This window comes from Muscardinus avellanarius (assembly GCF_963383645.1).
Source record: "Muscardinus avellanarius genome assembly, chromosome: 1".
Taxonomy (NCBI): domain Eukaryota; kingdom Metazoa; phylum Chordata; class Mammalia; order Rodentia; family Gliridae; genus Muscardinus; species Muscardinus avellanarius.
Window position 1 is genome coordinate 34,204 of NC_137786.1, and position 19,432 is coordinate 53,635.

The following is a 19,432-nucleotide window of genomic DNA, read 5'->3' on the forward strand; positions in this document are numbered from 1 at the left end:
GGGACAGGTTCCTTGGTTGTGATCCATCTTCCAGCTGCCTGCATGAACCCGACCTTGGCCATTCTGCCCTGGAGCCAAGTCACTCTGCTTTCACCAGGGTTCCACGAGGTGTACAGACTTCTCCATGGCCAAGCAAGTGCCCCAGTACCAAAATAACTGTCAGATGACTGAAGGGCTGGCTCACCATGTTCTGCCCAAAGCCAAGGCTCCCAGCAGCAGTAGCTAAAAATAGGCATGAAGGGCAAACAGCTCTGAAACAATCAGAGGGGAAAGTGCTGTCTGCCTTGGGCTGAGGGCACAATGAGGTCGCTCCGATTCATTTCTGCTGAAGCCCTTGTGTCCCACCCCCAGCTGGCCCGGGAGAGCCTGGACAGTGTGGCCCACAACATATACCCGCTTCTGTTCAAGGCCAGCTACCTGCTGGAGCAGGCAGATGTGACCCGCGCAGTGCTAGGGCATTGGCCGCTGGAGGAGTTCCGACTGGCCAGACTGCTGGGGCCGAGTGCTGACCACCCAGAGGACCTGCGAGACCGAGCCTGCAGAGCATGCCTGGAGGCCTGTGTGCGGGGCCTTGCTGACCACGTGCTGAGGAGCGGGAGCCGCCGGTTGCAGATGGCTGATCTCACAGGCATACGAGACGTCCAGGTGCAGCGGTGCCCCTGTGGAAGGGCGCTGGGAAGGTGGGGCCGCACTGAACTGCTAGCCAGGACCTGCTGCAAGCTGCAGACAGAACCCTGCTCAGCTGGGCACTCCATCCAGGTCTTTGTTGATCTCTTCGTCACCGAGGGCAGCTTTGAGGTGGTGGTGCAGGCCCTGCAGCCGGCAGGCCCAGCCCCTCTGCAGGTGTGCTGCCCCTCACTCAGGGCAGATAGCCTGAGCCCTGGGCAGCTCCTGCATGTGCTGGGCCTGGCCAGGCCAGGTGTACTGCGCAAGCTCGAGGTGGTGCACAACGTGCGGCTCAATGCCAGCCATGTGCAGCAGCTGCTGGCCCAGGTGGGCTTCCCTCAGCTGGCCTCACTCACCCTGCCCACCAAAGCCTTCGACATGCCCCCCACCTGCGCCCCAGCTCCTGGGGGTGAGGACTCCCTCCTTGCCTCCATCGCCTGGGAGCTCAGCCAGATGACCCAGCTCACTGAGCTGAATGTGGCCTTCTCCACACTCACTGGGAAGATCCAGACACTGCTTGGGTGAGTCTCAGGTGACAGGACAGAGGGGGGATGGGCATGCACTCTGGGTCCTCAGCAGAGCAGGCCTGAGAGGCGCCATGGGATGAGGATGGGATCTGCGTACTCTCAAGGTCACCAGCTCATCCCTCCCTACCATGGCTTTGGTTGGAACTCAGAAGAGGAACAAGGTCAGGGTAACCCTGAGTTAGAGCCATCGGAAAGCAGTCGAGGACTATCTTCAGTTAGCTAGAGAACACACTAACTAGCGAAAGGCAGTAGTAACCAGAGTTTTACCTACTGTTGCATAACAAACCACCCAACTACAGATAGCACCCAGGTCAGGAGTGAGACTGTGGCTCAGGCTCTACCCCAGATGGGGCGGGGGTGCTCCTCCTGGGTCACTCACAGGAGGTCTGCAGCTGTGCTCCTGGACAGAGGGAAAGCAGCCAGGGAGGAACACGGTGTAGGGGGCCTCATGTAAAGGGTGCCATCCCAGTGGCAGGTTCTCAGGCAGGTGGGGCCAGACATGGGTGGGCAGTGGAGAGGCAGCCTCGGGGGAGGTTGGGAGGGACAGAGCAGAGACACATGCATCCTCCCTCCCTCAGCAAGGATGGTAGGGTGACAGGTCCAGGGTCTTTGGAGGGTGGGTGTGTATTCTCATGAGTCCTGGGTGTGGATGGTATTCCAGAACCCCTCTCCCCCATGCCTCCTATACCAACTAAGTCAGAATTAGTGACTTAGGGATGTGGAGACCAGGTCAGGGTCTCTAGGGTTCCCTTCCCAGCTCTAAAGTTGTGTGGGCTTCATAGTCATTTGATTGAGGTTTTTTTTTCTTCTTGCTAATTCTTTCACTGCTCCTGAAGCAACTCTCTGAGCCAACATTCTTGGCAGGACCACATGTATAAATTTCTATGCAACACAAAAGGGGCTCTTGGCAAAATCTGCCCCTCTAGGCACTGAAGACAAAGGTTCCTGTGGGTTAAGGGGTGTGTGTGTGTGTGTGTGTGTGTGTGTGTGTGTGTGGCTAGGGATACAACCCAGAGACTCGTATATGCTCCTCTAAAGTTGATTCTTGACCACATAGCAGGCCTAGCAGCCATAGATAATTAGTGAGCAGAGGAGCATAGCTGTGTTCCAATAAACTGCCTTTATGGATACAGATGTTTTCATTTCATGTGGCCATGTGGCCCATGTCTTACAAACTATTCTTTTGGCTTTTTTTTTTTTTTTTTTTTTTGCAGTACTGGGGATGGAACCCAGGGGCATTCTACCTCCGAGCTACACCCCCAGCCCTATTTTTATTCTTTATTTTGAAACAGGGTCTCACTGAGTTGCAAAGGGCCTCACTCAGTAGCTGAGACTGTTCACGAACCGTGATCCTCCTGTCTCGGCCTCCCAAATGCTGGGATTACAAACATGTGCCACCACGTCTGGCTTCTATTGATTTTTCAACTATTTAAAAAAACATATTTATATATATCCAAAGTCATTTTCAGCTTGCAGACTATATGAAATCAGATAGTAATCTGGATTTGCTCCACTGGATGTAGTTTGTGGCCTGCATAAACAAATGGATTTTCACATCTATCTTAACTCTCAGCTCAGCTGGGATCTGCTCTCACCTGTACTGTTTTCTGCACAGCCCTCTTAGGACCCCCCTGCGAGCACTGGACCTGGCCAACTGTGCCCTGAACCACGCAGATATGGTCTTCTTGGCAGACTGTGCCCACGCCACCCACCTGGAGGTGCTAGACCTCAGTGGACACGATCTGGTGCATCTGTACCCCTCAGCCTTCTTTAAGCTGCTGCGTCAGGCTGCCCAGACACTGAGGGTGCTGACACTGGAGGACTGTGGCATTGCAGACAGCCAGGTCGGCATGCTGATCCTGGGCCTGAGCCCCTGCCTCCAGCTACAGGAGTTCAAGTTCCTTGGGAACCCACTGTCTGCCCGTGCCCTTAGGCGCCTCTTTGTTTCACTTTGTGAGCTCCCCAAGCTGAGGTGCATCGAGTTCCCGGTGCCCAAGGACTGCTACCCCGAGGGCACTGCCTACCCACAGGACGAGCTGGCTGTGTCCAAATTTGACCAGCAGAAGTACAACGTGATTGCCCAGGAGCTGCAAGCAGTGCTGCTGCGGGCCAATCGGGAGGACATCCAGGCCTCCACACCCCTCTTCGGGAGTTTCGACTCAGACATTCAGGAAACCAGCAACGAGCTTGGTACTTTCTTGCTGCAAGCTTTCAAAACTGCTTTAGAAAACTTTTCCAGGGCACTAAAACAAATGGATTAGACCTTGGAACCATGCCAAAGGCAGTCTTGTACTTCAGCCTGCATGGTAGCCTCCGGCCAGCCTTGGGTCAGAGATTTGGCCCAACAGTCATCACTTCACCAGCATCACCACCGAAAGCAGTTGTTAGTGAGAATCGTAGGTGTGCCTGCTGGTTGCCATAGGAGAGGAACCTGCTTTCCCTGGATGTCAGCACAGCCGGATCCTAGAGCTGAGGTGAAGACACAGAGCACCCAGGTGAAAGTGTCAAGGGGCGGGGAGTACTCCAGGTGCCAGGGCAGGCTGCAGTGGAAGCAGGGCTGACAGCCCCACAGCAGAGAAAGGAGGAACGGGGAGAGCTCATTACAGAGAATGCATAAAATGAGGAGCCCATAAGAACTATGGACTGAGAATCAAAGTGAAAAGCTGTCCAGACCCGTGTGTACAGCAGGAGGCTTAGCACACCCTGCTGGGTGTGTCTGCTGCTGCAACATTTGCAAGAGGAGGCCTGTTTGCATGCGAGGGGTGGGGGGCAGCTTTTGGTTGCTGTCAGTAGATCTGTGCTCCCTTTTTGTAACCAAGCAAGTGAGTGCTGGCTTCAGCTGCAGGCCTGGTGCAGGTTTAGAGCATGGAATTGCTAAGGGACGCCCGGCTGTTTCTCAGGATCCCACTGTCTCACTTTACACTGAGCTGCCATACTCTAAGCTCCTGCCCCCGTCTGGCCCCCTGCTCCTCAGAGTGCTTGAGGCTTGGTGCCTGGTGGATCCTAGAATGTTAAATTACCACCTGGAGAAGACACATCGGGACCTGGTTTCAACCAAGGTCTGCTCTGTGCAAAGGGCTGGGTATTAGAATGAGTAGTCCTAATAAAACAAGTATGGTTTACTCAGATGCAGCATTTGATTCACTGCAATTCATAATTTTTTTGTGTAGTATTGGGGATGGAATCCAGGGGAATTCTACCTCTGAGCGACACTCCTAGCCCCCCCCCCTTTTGCGGTACTGGGGGTGGAACCCAGGGGCATTCTACCTCTGAGCTACATCCCCAGCCCTATTTTTTATTCTTTATTTTTAAACAGGGTCTGAGTTGCAGAGGGCTTCACTAAGTAGTAGCTGAGGCTGTCCATGAACAGCGATCCTCCGGTCTCAGCCTTCCGAATGCTGGGATTACAAGCGTGCACCACCAAACCCGGTTCAATTCATAATTTTTAAAAGAATCTAAGAGTCTGATCACAAAATATTTCCTCAAGACAGAAACAAGAGCTTGGGCCCAGACCACCTGAGAGTCTGAAAAGGGATTCCACTGTGTGTAGCCCCTCCCCCAGGTGCACCTGTGGCCCCTGCCTTCAGGTATATCTCTGGCCACTCTCCACACAACATGGGGGCAGCTCAGATGTGGGTCACAGGGTGAGTGCCATCACAGGGTCTGCCTGCTGAGGGTAACCCTCTTCCTGGGTCAACATGACCAGCCACCTGAGTAGGCAGATGTCTCTGGGGTGGGAACGATGACTTCTCCCTTTCTGTACTTACCCTGCAACCACCTTAATTGCTCTTTGCTTGCTCAGCTACATCTTACAGGAAAAGGCTCATGCTGGCAAAATTGTATTAGAATATTTCAGGTCCATGGAGTTTGATGACTGCAGCAAGCTCTCGGAAAGAAATTTTGCACCATGCAAAATTTCCAAGTAATTTTTTTTTCAAATTCTATTACAAAGCAGAGTAGCTCCACTGCCTTAAGTGCCTGAGTTTTTTGTTTCATTTACAGACACAACCTCTACTGGCACTATTGTACTGGGGCATCCAGCCCAGGTCCTCTAGCTTGTGTGGTGGAGCCAGCAGCTGAACAGAGAGGGTCAGGATGTGACCTATGATGGGGCAAGGGCAGACACATAGATGTCTTCTGGTACTGGGTGAAGACGATGGCAAACCTTCTGGACAGCACCCCCCCCCCTATGCCAGCCCTAAGCCCTTCCTGGGCAGCAGCCCACCCTTATAAAGAAGCCAAGAGGCTGTGGGACATTTGGCTCAGTGTGACTTCAAAGGAGTCCCAGTGACCTGTGCCTCACATCATGTCAGCACCCAAAAGGCATCCATCACACCTGCATCCCCTTGGGACCTGTGCCAGCCGTCAGGGCCCAGAAGCACCCTGATGTTTTTATGGTAAACATCTCCACTGCAGAACTTTGTATTCCCACCCAAAGGCACACAGGTAGGAATTAGGAACGCATCCAGCCGTGAGTGTGCTTATCAGAGCCAGTGAGCAGATGTGGTGGCTGCAGCTGGGCCGACTCCTGGTGATGCTTTGGGGTCCCCTATCACCTCAGGGCCAGGCAGGTTACTTGGGCAGGGACACTGAGGCCCACCTGTTTGCACTCCTAGGCCTTCCACTGAAACATTCGTTTCTGCAGTTTCCCAAGAACACAGCAGGGCTTCCTGCTGGCCAGCCTGCAAGAGGAAGGCAGTGTGGCCCTTCCTACTTTTATAACTGACTCCACAGGTCAGGACTCCAGCAGGAGGGACTTCTGGTTGCACACCTGGAGACCAAGGCCGTCTCCACAGACCCGGTGGACGCTCCGTGCAGGACACCAGCCTGCTGGGGTCTGTCATCAACTGCTGACGATTTCATTAGGACCTGAACAGCGCTCTACTCAGCCATCACCTGCTCAACCCTGGGATCCCATGACCTATTGGCACCTGCAGCAGCCCCAGGGAAAAAAGTCCTATGGTAGCCACTAGGTCCACGGCCATCCCACCCATCTGCCAGTCCCAAGGCCTGTCCCATGGCACTACCCAACAAGGCCAGTCCTGGACCAAGGGGCAGCCCCCAAGCCATGCCACAGTGTCAAGGCCTCTCCAGCAGGACCCAACATCCCACCCCATTGGGTTACTGCTGCCAGGACACTCCAGCACTTTACTCTGTGCCTGCTGGGCACTGACCAGCTTCAAAGGGACATTCTAGCAGGTGGGCTCAGTCCCAGTGATCTTGCCAGAACATTAAGGTGAAGTTGGGTGCAAGAGCACCCAACATGATACCTTCTGGCCAACTAATGTTGTTGCCTTAGGCCCTGCCAGCACCTAGCCACATGCTGGACTGGGCCCACCAAGGCATCCCCAGGTCTCACCCTGCTGCCTGAGCTGATAGGAAGAACTCTTACCTGTCTGGGATTCCAACTCAGGCTCACTCGCCCAACACACCACCTAGGACTCAGGCTAACTCAGACCCTGAGCTTCCCAAACTCCTTTACCTGCCAGAGCATCCTCCATAGCTACAGGGGCCTTCAGGCTTCTGCCACAGGCCCTGAAGCTGGCTTATGGAGGTCTTTGTTTCCTGTCTTTAAGATGTCCTGTGAAGTTAACAAAAGCCACCCCTCCCACCCCCACACACAGCAATTCTGGATTTTCAGTTTCCACTCAAGTGCCCCAGCATCCTATAGCCCAGGCCTCCAAGGAGACAACTACTCCCTGTCCTGATAGCAGATTATATGCCATTTCTTGCTATTTGTTGACTTGCCTTCTCCATTTCTGCCTTGAAAACCATGAGATAGGCTTAAAATAAATCCCCCTTTTAAATATCTAAGCTAGAGTGAGTCAACTTCTGTTGCTTGTAACTGGAGTCCTGGAGTCCAGTTGCTTGCAACTGAGAAATAGTGATTGTCAGGCCTAGAATAAGGACACTATTGTTGGACACCAACACACAAAGCCCAGCCACTCTCATGGGTCAGGCAGATGGCACGAGCCCATCTCTGCCCAGATGAGGACTTCATCCCCGCAGCCTGGGACCACCCAGAGAAAGAAGGCAGCTGCTTGCCTGAAGCACACATCACAGCTCAGGCTTAGGGTTCAGGTGCATTTATTATAGATTTGCTTTTACATGGTGAAACTATGAAAACAGAAGCGGCTAGAAAGCCTTTTCTTCCCTTACTTTAAGATGATCTCGGTGAAGCAATCAGGCTTTTTAAGCAACCCAACACAGAAATGGTTTTACATTTCAATTAGACCTGACTTCTCTTTTAAGAGCACAGGTTCTCTGGGGGAAGTGCTTCCCTGCCCTAAAACCTCATCACTGGCAAGTTTGTGTAATAATTTCCTTGTCATCATGAAATTAACACTGTATCTGCCAGTCCATTCTATATACATGCATATAAAATATATATGCAAGAATTGTGTAACTTTATCTGAGCTTGAACAAGGAGGAAAAGGCATCTCTACAGAATTCCTGTCACTGTACATTTCAGATTTGCAACATCTAGGCCAATGACTATGCTTCCAACTTCATTCCATGGTAAAGCAGCCAGCATTAACCAAATGAGAAAGCAAAACCCAGCCCTCCCCCAAAGCCCTTCCTTTTTTTTTTTTTTTTTTTTAATGCATTACTGGGGATGGAAACCAGGAACATTCTACCTCTGAGCTATACCCCTAGTCCTTTTTTTTTTTTGTCTTTTTTATTTTTGAAACAGGGTCTCGCTGAGTTGCCAAGGGCCTCCCTAAGTAGCTGAGGCTGTCAGCAAACCGTGATCCTCTGATCTCCGCCTCCCGAGTGCTGGGATTACAAGCCTGTGCCACCACGCCCTGCCAAGCTCTTCCATTTTTAAGTCACTGTAACTGCACACACAATTTGATATCCCAGCTCAACTGAAAATAGACTGCAAGGCGATCCTCCTGTCCCCAGAGTTTGGACCTGCCTCACCAGGGTCTTCCAGAGCTGGGGCTCCATAGGCCTGGAGGTCATCTCCACCTTGTGGGTTGGTCACAGGATGACGATCCTGTTAAGAATCCAGGGTTTGGGGAAGGGAAACTCACCCCAGGGCCCGCAGGGTCTCTGACTTTCTTGGCAAAGAATTTCAACAAGGCCCAGGTCAGAGATAAATGCAGAGGTTTGGTAAGGAAAAATGAGGATACACCTTCAATGGAGAGCCTGTGCCAGCTTAGTGTGTGAGGCCCTGGGGGGTCCCTGGGATCTTTCTTTTACACACAAAGCACACTTGGGTTCCTTCCTTTGGTGCATTTATTTTGTGGTACTGGGGATGGAACCCAGGGGCATTCTACCTCCAAGCTATATCCCCAGCGTTATTTTTATTCTTTTTTTTTTTTTTTTTTTTGAAACAGGGTCTCACTGAGTTGCAAAGGGTCTAAGTAGTAGCTGAGGCTGTCTGCGAACTGCGATCCTCCCATTTCAGCCTCCAAAATGCTGGGATAACAGGCATGCACCACCATGCCCGGCCCTTTGGTGCATTCAAACCACTTTGCTGAATAATGTTCCACTATAATCTGTGTCCGTGTATCCTTTGGTACCTGTGAAGTCACTAAATGGCCACAACACCATATAAATATTTGAACCTAATGAATTCAATTAAAAAAGATGGACAGCAGCAAATCACACGCAGACTTGTGGAAGGTGGCCATACCCCACAAAGAGTCCTGATGTAATTTCCTATGGAAAACTCGTCCTCATTTTACAGTACTGGGCCAGTGTCTAAACTGACTTGTGTAATAGGAACATGGGTATGTCCTACCTACATGCTGAATGCCAAACTGCAAGCATGTTGAACACTTCTAGAAAAGAAGTATGTAGCTTACCAATTCACCCTGAATCTACAAAACATTTCCTCCTGATGGCTTCATTTTATTTATTTTAGCGAGTCTGAGGATGGAACCCAGGGGCATTTGACCTCCGAGCTTAACCCCCTGCCCTCTTTTTTATTCTTTATTTTGAAACAAGGTCTCACTAAGTTGTGGAGGGCCTAAGTAGCTCAGGCTGTCTGCAAACCACGATCCTTCTGACTCAGCCTCCTAAATGCTGGGATTACAAGTGTGTGCCACCATGCCCGGCATGATGGCCTCATTTTATTTATTATTTATTGGTGGTATTGGAGGAGAAGCTTTCTGCCTCTAGGCTATACTCCCAGTCCTGTTTTATATTTTATTTGGAAACAGGGTCTTACTAAGTTGCTGAGGGCCTAAGTAGCTGAGGCTGGCTTGGAACCTGTGTGATCCTCCTGTCTCAGCCTCCCAAGTGCGGGGATTACAAGCATACGCCACCATGGCATCATTTTAAAGACAACAGAGAAAAGCACTAAGTGGTCGCTAAGTTATATGGCAAATGTGGATTAACAGAACTGAACCTGCCCCAATTTCTTTGAGGGAGCAATGTGCACCAGAAAATAGAGCACTCTTTGTCCCTATGTACCAGAGGAAATTACTTTTCCTCAGATAAATTGCTGGCAATATAGCAGAGAGATACTACAAGTGGCCACTAGGACAAGCTTCAAACCATCCAAAGCAGAGTACCTGGGGCTGGAGCAGCTTGCTCCAGCTGAGGCTGCTACCTTTGCTCCAATGGTTCTGATAACCTCAAATTACAGATTATGTGAGGCTGTCACCCATTGTGTGACATGAACTCCAGTTTTCTATGAGCTGAGTATGTCTGATAGTTTGTCTTATTCCTACATGGAAAGCTGGGTGCGGGGTGGAAAAACCCAGGATCTGAAAACAGATGGATCCCCTTGGCCATTGTTAGGCAGCCACACGGTTCCTAACAATTGTGGGATCAAAGTGCCTAGCTTAGACCAACTCCAACACTGGTACCCATGCAATTTGGGCAGGTTACCTTTCCTGTACCTGAGTTTGATTCCACCTGGGTAAAAGAGGGGTGTGTAGAAAAGTTCACAAAACAGGCCTGAGACTGTCCTGACCAAAGGCCCACTTACAGCACTGGCAGGAACCTGGATTCTGGGAGGGTTTTCAACATCAACTGACAAATGGCTCCTAGGCCCAAACCGTGTGAGCACAGCATGGTCCATGCCACACTCTGCTTCCCTGCTGGGCATGTTACAGTCCAGGTGCTGCGTGGCCTCCTGACCAGCCCCAGTGCAAAGTGCCCTGGTGGGCACGCCCAGGTGCCATCAGGGTGCCGGGAAGAGAGAAGCTTGCTCTATGTGACTCTCTAGGGAGGGACTCTTGGAAACTCACCCTGGTTCCCTCTGGACTCGCCACGCACCTATGCCCTCTGATTTTACCTCTCGCTGTAAATACTGTAGTTGTGAAGATGACTATGTGCATGTCCACAGAGGTCCTCCAGCAGGTCACAGAATCTGTGGTGGTCTTGAAGGCCAAGCACCCAGATGATCGCAATGGTGTTATTATACTCTGGCTCACAAAATTTGAGTGAGGTCTACAAAAATGATGTGCACAAAAGCTCAATTCACACTGATGTGTGAAGTGGGCTTGTAAAGTGCCTGTGTACTACTTCCTAGATTGTGGCAAAAAGTAAGACAATATATGTAAAAATATTTGTAAAGAATAAAGAACTACACCAAAAGAAGAAGTGGTATTATTGCTTCTAAATGGAAAGTATTTTTGATTCAAAGCACTGCTACAAAATAATGTCAGCTGAGTAGAGACACAAGCTAAACTCCTAACAAATACTAGGGTATTACACCTCCCTCATATCCCAAACCCCAACAGAAACAGAATCAAAAGTTGAAAAAAAAAAACCACAAAAACAACCAAATACTAGGGTATTAACTGGATACAAGAAACTTGGTATTTTTTCCCAATATGGGTAAGAGATTTTTTTTCTTTCTTTGTTGTTGTTTTTTCCCCTTGTGGTACAAGGGCTGGAACCCAGGGGCATTCTATCTCCGAGCTACATCCCCCAGCCCTATTTTTTATTCTTTATTTTGAAACAGGGTCTAAGTTGCTGAGGGCCTCACTAAGTAGCTGAGGCTGGCTGTGAACCTGTTATCCTCCTGAAGAGAGATCATTCAAACAAAATAAAGTCTTGATGACATTACTACTTCCTACTATCATCTGTGAGGCCATTTTATATATTGTCTGACAACTTACAGAGAGAGAAAATAATTCAAGAGGACACAACTTATTTAGGCAAACATACAAACAGATGAGTGCCACCAAATGGAACACACCTGTACCCCAGCACTTAGGAGGCCGAGGAAGGAGGATCCCTTGAGCCAGGAATTCAACACCAGCCTGGCAATATATCGAGACCCATCTCATAAAACAAAAACACAAAAAAGTACTTATGGTGAGGATCAATACTGTATTTTACCTTTTGAAAACAATTTTTACCCTAGAGCTAAAATATGAAGTTATACTGTTCTGCTAAATATTAGCAGCTCAAAAAATGCTTCAGAGAAACTGAATCCTTCATAGCTAGAGTACAATATAACCTCTATGCACTGAAGCCTCACTGCACTGCTCACTGAAGGTGGGGTGGACACAGGCAGCAGGGAGAGAAAGGGTCAGGGAACCCAGGATGCAGACCACCATACAAACAACTGTCTGGTCTTCAGCTCTGTCTCATTCTCTCACTTTTCTAGTATGGCCTTTTCTATTCTCTTGAACTTTTTCAGTTCGACAACGAGTTCCCAATACTTGAGATACAACCACATGATCCTCCCATTCTGGCGTTTGTTGGTATTCCAGATATCACCGCAGTAGGTATCATGTTTAAATATGTCAGTCAAGCCAGGTGCCATGTCCAGGTCCACAGCCACGGGGTCGACAGCTGCGCGCACCAGCAAGTTCTTCTCTAGCTCCAGCCTTGAGCGACGGGGCACAATCAGGCTGCAGTAGATATTCTGCCTTTCTGTGAGGGCCTCTCCTACCTCCTTCAGCAGGAGCCGAGCTCGCTTCTGCCAGTCTTCCTCCTCTTCTAAGCAGCTCAGATATGCACTCCTCAAAGGCTGCAGCTGGCTCTTTTCTTGCATTACCTGAGCCCGTTCCTGCTCCAGAAGCTTCTTTTCCTCTACCAACTTACGCCCCTGAGAGATAAGGGCTTCTCGATAACTTATTGTTCGGTTTTGCTCTTTTTCAAGCTCCAAAGACAGCTGAGCAACTGCTCGCCGGTTTTCTGAGAGTGTGGCGTGGTACTTGGCTTCAAGATCCCGCTGGAAAGCAGCCGTTTTCTGACGGTATGCTTCTCTTTCTCTCTCTATTTCTTTTTGGGACTCCCTGGACCAAATCCAACCTGACATGAGTAGAGGATAAAAAGACACATAATGAAGAGTCACAGCTGAGGTTCAATGACCTTCACTCAAGAAAACATAAAGCAGCAAGGACAGCATTTCAATAAAAGCCTTGGGCCTGACAGCCACCAAGAGGTTGACATTTTGTGGGAAACTACCTAATAGGCAGAGCCCTCATCCTAACATCAGTCTAGGGCAGGGCACACAAGGCTGCACACGCAGTACCCCTGCATCTAGCTTCCAGGGCTAAGAAAACCTACCACTGCTGTCTTTGCTGTTTACCTGCTCTGGCTTCAGGGCTTCACAGAATACTAGCAATATTTAAAACATTAATGTGGGTAGAAATCGTGCTTAGCTTTGCCCAGGCATCATTTAAAAATTTTTATGGTGGGTACTGGAGATTGAACCCACGAGCATTCTACCTGTGAGCTAGCCCTATTTTATTTTTTGTTTTGAAACAGGGTCTCACTAAGTTGCCAAGGGCCCTGATAAATTACTGAGGATGAGGCTGGCTTTGAACCTGTGATCCTCCTGTCTCAACCTCCCAAGTACTAGGATTACAGGCATACACCACTACCCCTAGCTTAGGCCCAAAGTGTTTGCTTATGTTCTATAAAAATACAGTGAGGAAGTCAACTTCAAGACATGGTCTGGTCTCCTTCCCCAAAGTGGAGACACTGAACTCACAACAGGCGCCTGGGGCGGGGGGTTCCGGTGACCACTGCCTGCCCTACCTCACACCCAGGAGCAGCTGGCTGCCTTCTGTGCAGAGCCGGCCAGCTGGCAGTTGCCCATGTCTGGAGAGTCATGAGCTCTTCCCATCCCACTTACAACAGCAGCCTGACGTGTCCACCAGCAGCTGAAGGCCGTGTGGTGAGGACACCCACCAGCTTCTGACCTTGTACTGCTGCAAGCAGTTAATGAACATGAGCAGTGATACCTGAATCCTAGCTTTTCAAAATGATACGTTCAGCCTGTACTTCTTAAAAGCAGCATGGATTTGACTCCTAGAAAACAAAAGTTGTTTGGCATTTCAAATCCCAAGGCCTCAAAGCCACCAAGAGCAGCAGCTTTGGGTTCTCCCATGAATTTCATTCTTCCTCTGTTCCTGCTTTCTTTGGCACCCTACACTCTACAACTCATCCCCAGCCAGCTTCAAGGTTCTTTCTAACATGTGCAGGCCCCTGAAGCTGGTGTTCTGGCCATTGCATTCTTTTGTTTCTTTGTGGTCCTTGAGATTGAACATAGGGGCTACCTACTTTTAAGCTGTATCTCAAGTCCTATTTTATTTTTTATTTTGAAACAGGGTCTCACTGAATTGTGGAGGGGCTCACTAAGTTGCTGAGGCTGACTGCAAACCTGCGACCCTCCTGTTTCAGCCTCCCAAACTTACCAATCCGTTCGTTTCAGTGACATATAACCATGCTGCAGCTACGTCTGCACCACAGTAATATATCTGTATGTCTGAAAACCATTTGCATTCAGCCATGCTGTGACCACCTCAATTCTTTAGGTATAAAAGCAAGCCCATCCTTCCCCAGCCCAAACCAGCTTCTAGTCCTATTCAGCTAACAACTCCAACTCAAAAACTGTGACCTCCATAGGCACAAAGGCCGGACTGATGGAGGCCAGAGCAAGATGTGGGGCAGTGAGGGCACTCCCCTGCTCTCAGCCAAGGGTGGCCTGGGGCTGGAACTCCCACCCAACCCTGCTAGTCCACGGGGCCAGTGGTTAAGTGGGGAGCATGGACTTCCATCCCACCTGGCAGTAAGCCACCACCCCTCCCCACCAGAGAATGGTTCAGGAAAGCCAGCTAAAACAGGTTTACAAAGCTGGGCATGGTGGCGCACGCTTGGAGGCTGAGACAGGAGGATCGCACAGGTTCAAAGCCAGCCTCAGCTACTTAGTGAGGCTCTCAGCAACTCAGTGAGACCCTGTTTCCAAATAAAATATAAAATGGGTCTGGGAGTATAGCCCGGAGGTAGAAAGCCTCTGGGTTCCATCCCCAGTACCACCAAAACAAACAAACAAACAAACAAAAAAATCTAAAAAACAGGTTTACATACAAAAACAGTGTCTCAGGACATAATCCCCAAAACATCTGGGTTTCAAATGAAAATCACTTATTATACCAAGGACCAGTAGGAACTAAAGCTGAATGAAAAACAATAATCAACAGATGATAATACAAGGATGAGAGATGTTAATATTGTCTGACAAAGACTTTAACATAGTCAGCATAATAATAAGGCTAAGCAAAACACTAGGAAATATAAAGAAGCAAGCACAAATTTTAGAAATGAAAATTACAATTAACTAAACTTTTAAATGAATGACAGAAGAGATGTAGAGAAGAGTGAACCCTGACAAAGGACTGAGATGAGATACTCAACATACCCCTTTTGAGCCCAGATGCAAAGATCCTCAATAAGATGCTGGCAAATAAGCCAGCATGGTGGCACACGCTTATAATCCTCGTGCCTGGAAGGCTGAGACAGGAGGATCAAAACGGCCAGCTGTCATTATCAGCTACTTGGTGAGGCCCTCTGCAACTTAGACCCCGTTTCAAAATAAAGAATAAGTCACTGGGCGTGGTGGTGCACGCTTGTAATCCCAGTACTTGGGAGGCTGAGACAGGAGGATCACAGGGGTTTAAAGCCAGCCTCAGCTACTAGTGAGGATCTCATGACCTTACTGAGACCCTGCTTCCAAATAAAAATATAAAATAGGTCTGGGAGTGTAGCCTGGAGGTAGAAGGCCCCTGGGTTTCATCCCCAGTAACACACACACACACACACTCAGATTGTCAAAATAAAGAATAAAAAATTGGGCTGAGTGTAGCTCTGAGGTAGAATGCCCATGGGTTCAATCCTCAGTACCACACACACACACACACAAATGTTAGCAAATATAATTCTACAATATATAAAAACAATTATACAGCAATAACCACGTAAGGATTGTTCCAGAGATATAAGGCTGGTTCAACATTAAAAAATCAATAGATATAACAGATTAGGCTAGGGAAGAAAAATCTCACAATCAACAATCAACTGCTGCCCTCAGCAATGGATCTCCTCCTAAAAAAATTAACAAAATTCAACACCCATTCATGAAAAACAAGGATAGGGGATAACGTCTTTGACTGAAAAACAAAAGGGCTTCTCCCAGCCTCAAAACCAAGTAATTATGAAACAACAGATGGAATTTTAAGCCTTCCAGGTTCCTTGCTGAGTGGGAAGTCAGCTGAGCAAGGCCAAGGCTGGTAAGCCTTTAGCAGCACACTCAGGGCTGGGCCTGGAGCAAGATCAGGCACCGCTCAGATGCTTGAGCCAATGCCATTTGGTTCTGTCAGCCTCCCTTCCTCTATGGCAAACCCGTTGATCTGGCAAGTCCAGGTAAGGAAAAAGTCACTGCACAGCCAACATGGTGGCGCACGCCAGTAATCCCTATAGTTGGGAGGCCGAGACAGGAGGATTGTAGGTCCAAAGCCAGCCTCAGCAACTTAGTCCCTGTTTCAAAATAAAAAAACCCAGCCGGGCGTGGTGGCGCATGCTTGTAATCCCAGCATTCGGGAGGCTGAGAATGGAGGATCGCAGTTCGCGGACAGCCTCAGCTACTTAGTGAGGCCCTTTGCAACTCAGTGAGGCCCAGTTTCAAAATAAAGAATAAAATATAGGGCAGGAGGTGTAGCTCGGAGGTTGAATGCCCCTGGGTTCCATCCCCCGACCTGCAAAAAAATAAAAAATAAAAAAGCCCAAATAAACAAACAAAAGTCACTGCATTAAAAAAAAAAATCACTACATACAGGCTAGGCAGGATGACATACACCTGCAATTCCAGTACTTGGGAGGCTGAGCCAGGAGAACTGCAGGTTCAAGGCCAGCCTCAGCAACTTCACGAGATCCTCAGCGACTTAATGTATCCTGTTTCAAAATAAAAAACAAAAAGGGCTGGGCTCAGGGGGACGTTCTTGGGCTCAATCCTGGGCACCATAAAAAGAGGCAATCTTCTCTTCAATTAAATTTCACACATTCTTAACTAAGTTCCAACCAGAATCCCAGAATGTGAGGAAACAAACTCCTCCACATCAGTGACTAATGATGGGTGGAAAGGCAAGCCAGACATCAAACTGGTGGGCTTCTGGCCGGCCAAGCAGAGCTACCCTGGGTCAGGCTCCAACGGCGCCTCCCAAGTGTCAGACATACACCCTGGCTGGCATTCTTCGGGCCCGGTCTTCCCTCATCAGTCCTGAGGGGACTACAGCAGGGAGTCCCCACAGTGCAGCGATAAAAGGAAGCTTCAGACCTAGGCCATCCAATGCTGCCTCTGTGTGTGTGGGACTAGAGGCTGAACCCAGGCTGAGGGGTGTTCTACTTCAGCTCCACTCGCTGCCTTTTTTATTTTTATTTCAAAAACGGGGTCTCAGTAAGTCACTGAGGATCCTGCTGAGCTGCTGAGGCTGGCCTCACATACAATCCTCTTGTTTCATTGTCCCAAGTGCTGGGTGAACAGGCATGCGCCACAATGCCTAGCTCCACCCCAAACACTTCTCAATACATTTGTTTTATTTAATCTTCAGAATGTATGAATGTGAATAGGGTTAGTCATCTCCCAGAAATGGGTAACTGAGGCTCAGAAATGTTATGTAATTTGCCCAAGGGCCACTGGCACCCGTCCCCTGCTGCTCCCAATGATGGCTCTGAACTTTTAGCCCAGAAAACACAAAGTCAGGGAAATTTTGACTTACGAAAAGCTGCCAATCCCAGCATTGGTACCAACAGGGCATAATTCCATCTGCTTCCATCTCCACCATCCGCCCTGGAATCAGGCCGGATATTCCAATTTGGGGGATCATTTAAATTATTCATGGAGGTAGACCTTGAAGAAAGAAACAAATATTAATTTTATAAAAGAAATAAAATACAACTGTCATGGTTATATCACCTATGGGAATCATGTTTTTTTTTTTTAATTAAAAAAAAATTTCTCACTGTGCTGCATAACATGGAGCCCTATGGGATTTTATGAAGAAACACAGCCAGGCATGGTGGTACACACCTATAATCCCAGTACTTGGGAGGCTGAGACAGGAGGATTACAGGTTCAAGGATAGCCTCAGCAAGTAGTGAGACTCATCAACTTAGCAAGACCCTATTTCAAAATAAAAATAAAAGAGAGCTGGGGCCGGGCGTGGTGGCACACGCTTGTAATTCCCCGCACTTGGGAGGCTGAGACAGGAGGATCACATGGGTTCGAAGCCAGCCTCAGCTACTTAGTGAGGCTCTCAGCAACTTAGTGAGATCCTGTTTCTAAATAAAATATAAAAAAAGGTCTGGGAATATAGCCCAGAGGTAGAAAGCCTCAGGGTTCCACCCCCAGTACCACCAAAAAAAAAAAAAAAAAAAAAAAAAACAAAACAAAAAAAAAACAGAGCTGCGAGTATAGCTCAGAGGGAAGATGCTCCTGGGGTGGGGTGGGGGGGACCCCTCACAACATAGTGGGGAAAGAGCCATGTCTCAAGTAATTGAAGCACAGGCCAATGTAGTAGCTCTCTAGATTGTTACAATTTCTTAGAACAAATCAAACATTGTATGTGCAGGTACACACGTATACAGCTATAACATGTAAGACTAAGCACAAACACACACACAAAGTCATACTCCCATAACACTCTGGGAGTCAATGGAATGCATACAGGGTAGTGGTATTGATAGTGCCATCGTGACTTGTTTAAGTGCACTCTATAGTTCACACAGGTCAAAAACCCCTGTGGGTACATTTTTCAGAACACATCTTCATTGTTAAGGAACATATGGGTACACACACACACACACACACACACACACACACACACAGTCTCTTACTGGCTTTGTCTCTGCAAAATCTTGATATAGTTGTATATAAAAACATAATCACTGTGGTGGTAATCTAGTACTTAGGAGGTTAAGTATGGCAGGTTCCTCAGCAAGTAGTGAAACTTTCATCAACCTTGTGAGACATTGTTTCAAAATAAAAATAAAAAATAGGGCAAGGGATATAGCTGGGAGGTAGAATGCCTGATTTCAATCCCAGTAACAAAAAGAAGAAAGTACATATAATCAACTCAATAAATATGAGCTCATATTTCATGTGATCTGGGTTTTAAAGGATGAATAGTGCAGGGTGCAGTGGTGCATGCTTGTAATCCCAGCATTCGGGAGGTGGAGACCAGAGGATCGTGGTTCATGGACAATCTCAGCTACTTAGGGAGGCCTTTCACAACTCAATTGAGATTCTGTTTCAAAAATAAGAACAACTAAAAACTAGGGCTGGGGGTGTAGCTCCGAGGTAGAATGCCCCTGGGTTCCATTCCCAGTACTGCAAAAAAAAAGATGAATAGTATTTATATAACAGGAAGAGATCACAAGAAAGTGTCTCTGAGCAGAAAGACTGAGGAAGACATAAGACAATGGGATGGGCCTTAGGAGGGAAGACAGCAGTGCTAAGGCTTTCTCAGTCTCCTGATATGGTCATCACCAGAACTGCAGAGGTCCTTGCTTCAGGCTTGGCGTATACTCTCTAAATTAGGTTCAGGGCTAATACTAGTATGATTCTAATTTACTAAGTACCCACGCTAGATGGGCATTTTTACAAGGTGCTCACAAGAGCTTTCAGCTTTTTATGTGGCTACCAGAAATACACTGATCACAAAATATTCAATCATAATGCTTTTAAGAAACAAGGAATTTAAAGTTTTGAAAATTTTTAATATGGTTTTAAATATATACTTGTTTAATATCTGAGGACACAAAATTATAATAGGCAATAAAGACATGCCCAACATACATACATGGCTCAGAACTTAGTACTAGGAGGTTTTAACCATAGAATTTAAAAAAATTGGTGAGAAACCTAACTTAGAAGAAGGATTGATGTCAGGACCCTCAGAGGATCCAAAACCCACAGATGCTCAAGTCCCTTATATCAAATAGTGAATTACTCCTTGCATATGCACATCCTACTGGGACACTTT

At 48.1% G+C, this 19,432-nt stretch overlaps 2 protein-coding genes across 2 annotated transcripts; one reads left to right on the forward strand and one right to left on the reverse strand.

The window, feature by feature from the left end:
• Positions 1–300: 300 nt before the first annotated feature.
• On the forward strand, positions 301–3,454 carry LRRC14B (leucine rich repeat containing 14B; the record flags this gene model as incomplete). The annotated part of the gene is made up of 2 exons (XM_080710145.1): positions 301–1,187; positions 2,809–3,454. 2 exons carry the CDS (start codon positions 301–303, stop codon positions 3,452–3,454), a joined length of 1,533 nt encoding a protein of 510 aa, XP_080566271.1.
• Positions 3,455–11,757: 8,303 nt separating this feature from the next.
• CCDC127 (coiled-coil domain containing 127) lies at positions 11,758–17,288 on the reverse strand (the record flags this gene model as incomplete). The annotated part of the gene is made up of 2 exons (XM_080706102.1): positions 11,758–12,419; positions 17,168–17,288. The coding sequence occupies 2 exons, from the start codon at positions 17,286–17,288 to the stop codon at positions 11,758–11,760; spliced, it is 783 nt and encodes a 260-aa protein (XP_080562228.1).
• Between the last annotated feature and the right edge of the window lie 2,144 nt (positions 17,289–19,432).